This window comes from Octopus bimaculoides, chromosome 7 (assembly GCF_001194135.2).
Source record: "Octopus bimaculoides isolate UCB-OBI-ISO-001 chromosome 7, ASM119413v2, whole genome shotgun sequence".
NCBI lineage: Eukaryota > Metazoa > Mollusca > Cephalopoda > Octopoda > Octopodidae > Octopus > Octopus bimaculoides.
The window spans coordinates 15,172,522-15,177,666 of record NC_068987.1 but is presented as its reverse complement, the minus strand read 5'-3'; the positions used below and the strand labels follow the sequence as shown (position 1 = coordinate 15,177,666).

Below are 5,145 nucleotides of genomic sequence, written 5' to 3'. Positions count from 1 at the left end.
ACCACACAGCCATTCCTGCTTTTCTTTTTCTCTCCCATCATCATTGTTATTGTTGTCATCATCATCATCATCGTCATCATTTAACATCCATTTTCCATGTTGATATGGGTTGGAATCAGAATGATCCTGGGATTGAAAATCTGCTCTTCATTTGGTTCTTGAACACCCAGCATTGGGATCTGAATTAAAAGCATTTGGGTTGCTATTTCTAGCAGGTTGATTCACACCATCTTGTTTGATATTTGTCAGATGATGTCAGAGATCAAGGGGGAGATAAATGACATTCATTTCATTAATTTTACGTCGAGATAAGAACTTTGGGACAAATTAGCCAACAGTTGGAATTCAAATTTAGACTGGAATAATATTATGATTGCATTACAGAATTAATTCTCATCCATCCTTAACTTCTGGTCAAACACCACTGGGGCATATAATCATTAGAGACGTATTACTGTCATGCTATTTAGCTCTTTTCAGTTTTGGGCCCAATTAGCCTTCCACAGGAGCTGGTTTAAAAGTTCGCATGTTGTTGGCACTCTGTCGGTTACGACATCGAGGGTTCCAGTTGATCCGATCAACGGAACAGCCTAACCACTGAACCATTTGCCTTCACACACATATATATTAAACATATATGATGAGCTTCTTTCAGTTTTCATCTACCAAAGCCAATCACAAGGCTCTGGTTGGCCTGGGGCTGTAGCAGAAAATACTTGTCTAAGGTGCCACACTGTGAGATTGAACCTGAAAGAAGCATGTGGCTAGGAAGCAAATTCCGTAGTGAGTCAAGAATCAAATTCATAAGTCAAGGCGAAAACAAAACAGTATTTGAAATATTAAGGAACTCATTTCTTATTTTCACTCTTTTTCATACAAGATTTTATTTTCCTTCTGTTCTTCATGTCTTTCAGCTTACTTTAGAAATGAGGAACAAAATTCTATCACTGGATATTGTCCATCTGCAGAAGTTTCTCAAAGATCGCTCACTAAAAGCCATTGATGTCCTTCATGCTTATCAATTCAAGGTTGTTTAATTTTTATTTATTTTATGTTTCTTGTGTGGTTTTTTTTTTTTGAAGGTGTTCATTGATTGGTTTTTAACTCCCTGAATATATCCAATCAAAATTTAATTGCTATTAATTAACTGCACAATGCAGTTTTACTCCATTGCTTTCAATAAAACTCTCCCCATGTTGCAGGAAGCAGAGACACAATCAGTGAGACTTTTTTTTGCAAAAGATAATTTTTCACTTTTATTATACTTTTACTTTTACTTGTTTCGGTCATTTGACTGCGGCCATGCTGGAGCACTACCTCAAAGGGTGTTGGTCAAAGAAATCGACTCCAGGGCTTATTCTTTGTAAGTCTCGTACTTATTCTATTGGTCTCATTTGCCAAACCAAAGCCTTGTGAGTGGATTTGGTAGATGGAAACTGAAATAAGCCCATTGAGTGTGTGTGTGTATATATCTGTGTGTGTGTGTGTGTGTGTGTGTGTGTGTGTGTGTGTGTGTGTGTGTGTGTGTGTGTGTGTGTGTGTGTGTGTGTGTGTGTGTGTGTGTGTTTGTGTGTGTGTGTGTGTGTGTGTGTGTGTCTTTGTATCTGTGTTTGTCCCCCATCACCACTTAACAACTGGTGTTGGTGTGTTTATGTCCCTGTAACTTAGTGATTCAGCAAAAGAGACTGACAAAATAATTATCAGGCTTTACAAAGAAAAAAAAAATAGTGGCATTGATTCCTTTGACTAAAATTTTCCGAGACATATATATGACAGGCTTCTTCCAATTTCCATCTACCAAATCCACTCACATGGTGCTGGACGGCCTGAGGCCATAGTAGAAGACACTTGCCCAAGGTGCTACGCAGTGAGACTGAACCCAGTACTATGTGGTTAGGAAGAAAGCCTCTTACCACACAGCCAAGCTTGTCTGTTTATAATTTACAAGAATCAAATTCTGGCTAAACTGAGAAAAGTCATAAACAAAAATCAGCATATTGCCATTTATACTGAAGATTTGTGTTAAGCGATTGTACCTAACCATTCAAAACAACCATCCTTTTGCCAATGTTATGAACCTATATTTAGCAATAATAATCTCTGATTTTCTGTTGTAGGCACTTGAAGCTCAAGAGAAAATCAACTGCGTAGTTGCTATAATTCCTGATGCTGAGGTAAGGAGGCATGATCTATTCTGTGTTTATTTTCTAAGCAGACCACAATGTGTATGCTGTGTATTATTCCATATAGTGTTCTCTAGATTCCTGTGTTTGTTTCCTGTCTTACCTGTACTGTTTGTGTCTACAGTTCTTTCTTCATCTGTATTTTGTGCCTGTGATGTATATATATATATATGTATGTGTGTTTGAATGTGAGTATGTGAGCATTTGTCTTCTTTGTCTTGACATTATGTGTGTGTGTGTGTGTGTGTGCTTTGTGTGAGTGTTGTAAATGACTGTTACACACACACACACACACTTATATGCAAAAAGATAGTCTTGCTATCTATGTAGATCACATATCTGGGAACCCAGTATAAGATACTTGTATGCATACAGATCCAACAACACTCAATGATCTCTACTGTTATTTATGTTTAAATGTGCACTCACCTGTTGCCTAGATTGACTCAAGAGAACAATAGATGATGTTGGTCCAAATTACCATGATGGTTATAATTCAGCTACAGCACACAGACCCCCCCCCTTCTTCAAAAAAGACCTTTAATTTAAAATTACAGACTTCTTCATTTTTTACATGTTAACCAAAATATCATGCTGTGGAATTACACAACTGCAAAGGAACTTATCAACCTCACAACCATATCGTTTGAGCTTGGTGCAGCCTTCTGGCTTGCCAGTCCTCAGTCAAATCGTCCAACCCATGCTAGAATGGAAAGCGGATGTTAAACGATGATGATGATGATGATGATAACAACACACAGAACCCCTGCTTCTTCATTAAAGACCCTTAATTTGAAATTACAGACCTCTTTCTCTCTTCGTAGTAACCAGATTTATTTAAATTATTATACTTCTTCATGGATTATTTTTTACTGACACAGACTTACAATTTTCTCAATTCTATATTTTACCTTATATAGCAATGATGATACAATAAACATTTCCCTGAGCTATCAGAGATCATAGTTTAAATGCAAAATAAATATTAATGATCTTGTATTTGTTTTTTCCTCAGGAATTAGCACTGAAATGTGATTCTCAACCATATGTGACCAAACCTCTTCATGGAATTCCAGTTAGTCTGAAAGAAACCATATTCCACAAGGTTGGTTTTTATTTGAAAATTAATTTTTAGTAACAATACAACTGTGAATCTTAATTTCTTTTCTAAGACAACTCAGTTCCAAAAGTTACAAAGTGTGCAGTGATTTCCACATGAAATTATAAGGCTACATTCATAGCCAGTTATTAATTGAAACAATATTTTTGGCTGATTTTGTTTTGGTTAAGAAGGGCTTTTTTATACTTGAAGAAGGAATTGTATACACCATAATAAGGAAGCAAATTGGTGGAGAGAATATATTGCAATACTTATCTTAGCTCTCTGTTCCCTGAGTTCAATTCCTGCCAAGAACTATTCTTCCTTTTATCCTTTCAGGATTGATACAGTAACTTGTCAAGGGCAGTGGATGGACAAAATTGATGAGATACCTGCAGAATTTGGACTCAAAAATTGCAAAAGATACAAATTTTACATTCTGAGTTCAAATTCCCAAAAGAGGCCAATGGTCGGCACAAATCACCTAACCATGGGAGTCCCTTGTTCAATCTACAATTTGCTTGTATGGACAGGTAGGCCTATAACCAACATAGATAATAGTTGGTAATAGCATTCAAGAATTGACAATGGCTAAGTAGGTGTTCCAATACTCGTTATCAAGGCTATTAATACCAGTTGTCATTGGTAACTGCAATGAGAGCTGCTGTTCTGGAAAAGGCCTACTCAGTCATTGCCTATAATGTATGAGCATAATGAGGATTGGGGAATTGGGGAGGAGAGAATAGAAGAAAAGAAAGAAAAAATTTTCCTCATCTCTGGGTTAAAAGCTGGTTGTTGGTTATTTTCATTGCTACATTCTCCACTGGACTGCAGTACATGTTACCATATGAACCAATGAGGTAATTTCTGCAGTCACTCAACCTACAAGAAATAATCAACAAATCACTCTCAAATTATACTCTAATATTTTAAATAAAGACGAATGGGGTTGACTATGTTGTTCTTCATATGTAAAAATATCAGATGGTCATGGCCGGAATGCCTTTGACCATAAGTCTGCTTGACCAAGGCTGACCAGAGGCTAAACAACAATAGCAATTTTATGATCACTAAGTTCCATTCGTGATATTCCTATTTTTGTTTTCCTCCAGTCACAGTGTATCTAGGATTACAGTATCCTTTTTGTCATTTCTTAGTTTTTAAGACAACAAGATGTAATTCGAAGGAGAATTAGCTTCTATTTCCCAGCAGGTCAAACAATCACGTAGAAACTCTCTGACTTGTGATTGTGATTGTTAGTATTGTACAATGAACTAAAATTCTTGTTGCTATGGTTATTGGACCCTGTTCTTACCATAATTGTCCTCATCCTTCCTTTGTTTTCATTGATTCAGGGACTTCGAATGACTTGGGGGTTAGGTTCCAGCCTGTTGTACCCACCTGCCACTGATGATTCAAATCTTGTTAAGGTTTGTATTATTTTTATATTCAGGAAACATTTCAGTCATTGCAATTAATTCAATTTTAGGGCCATTAAATGCAGGCATTGGTGTGTAGTTATATATATATGTATATATATATATACTAGCAGAAATACCCGGCGTTGCCCTGGTTAAAGAGAATAATGAAATCTAAAAACGCCGTCTAGACTACGCATCATCTTTATATATAGAGATGTATATACACACACGCACCCAAATACACATATATATATGTATATCAATATAAATATATGAAAGTCAATGAAGTTTCGTAAAAGAAGGTGATCATGTACATACTTTCTTGCTGTTGTGATTAATACACCTCATTGTAAACTATGTTCCTTGTTTTCCCTTGTGGAGCATATACAAACAGGTTCTTTGTTGCTGCCCACTCTTGAGCAGCCAACATACAGTTGTCCAT

At 36.4% G+C, this 5,145-nt stretch overlaps 1 protein-coding gene across 8 annotated transcripts in view; it reads left to right on the top strand.

The window, feature by feature from the left end:
* LOC128248322 (fatty acid amide hydrolase 1-like) overlaps positions 1 to 5,145 on the top strand; it is a 26,783-nt gene that overhangs the window by 19,770 nt on the left and 1,868 nt on the right. For all 8 annotated transcript variants that reach the window (XM_052969265.1, XM_052969267.1, XM_052969266.1 and 5 more), the window contains exons 3-6: positions 915 to 1,028; positions 2,118 to 2,174; positions 3,199 to 3,288; positions 4,638 to 4,712. In XM_052969265.1, the coding sequence (XP_052825225.1) occupies positions 915 to 1,028; positions 2,118 to 2,174; positions 3,199 to 3,288; positions 4,638 to 4,712 (336 nt within the window). The remainder of the gene's footprint in view (positions 1 to 914; positions 1,029 to 2,117; positions 2,175 to 3,198; positions 3,289 to 4,637; positions 4,713 to 5,145) is intronic.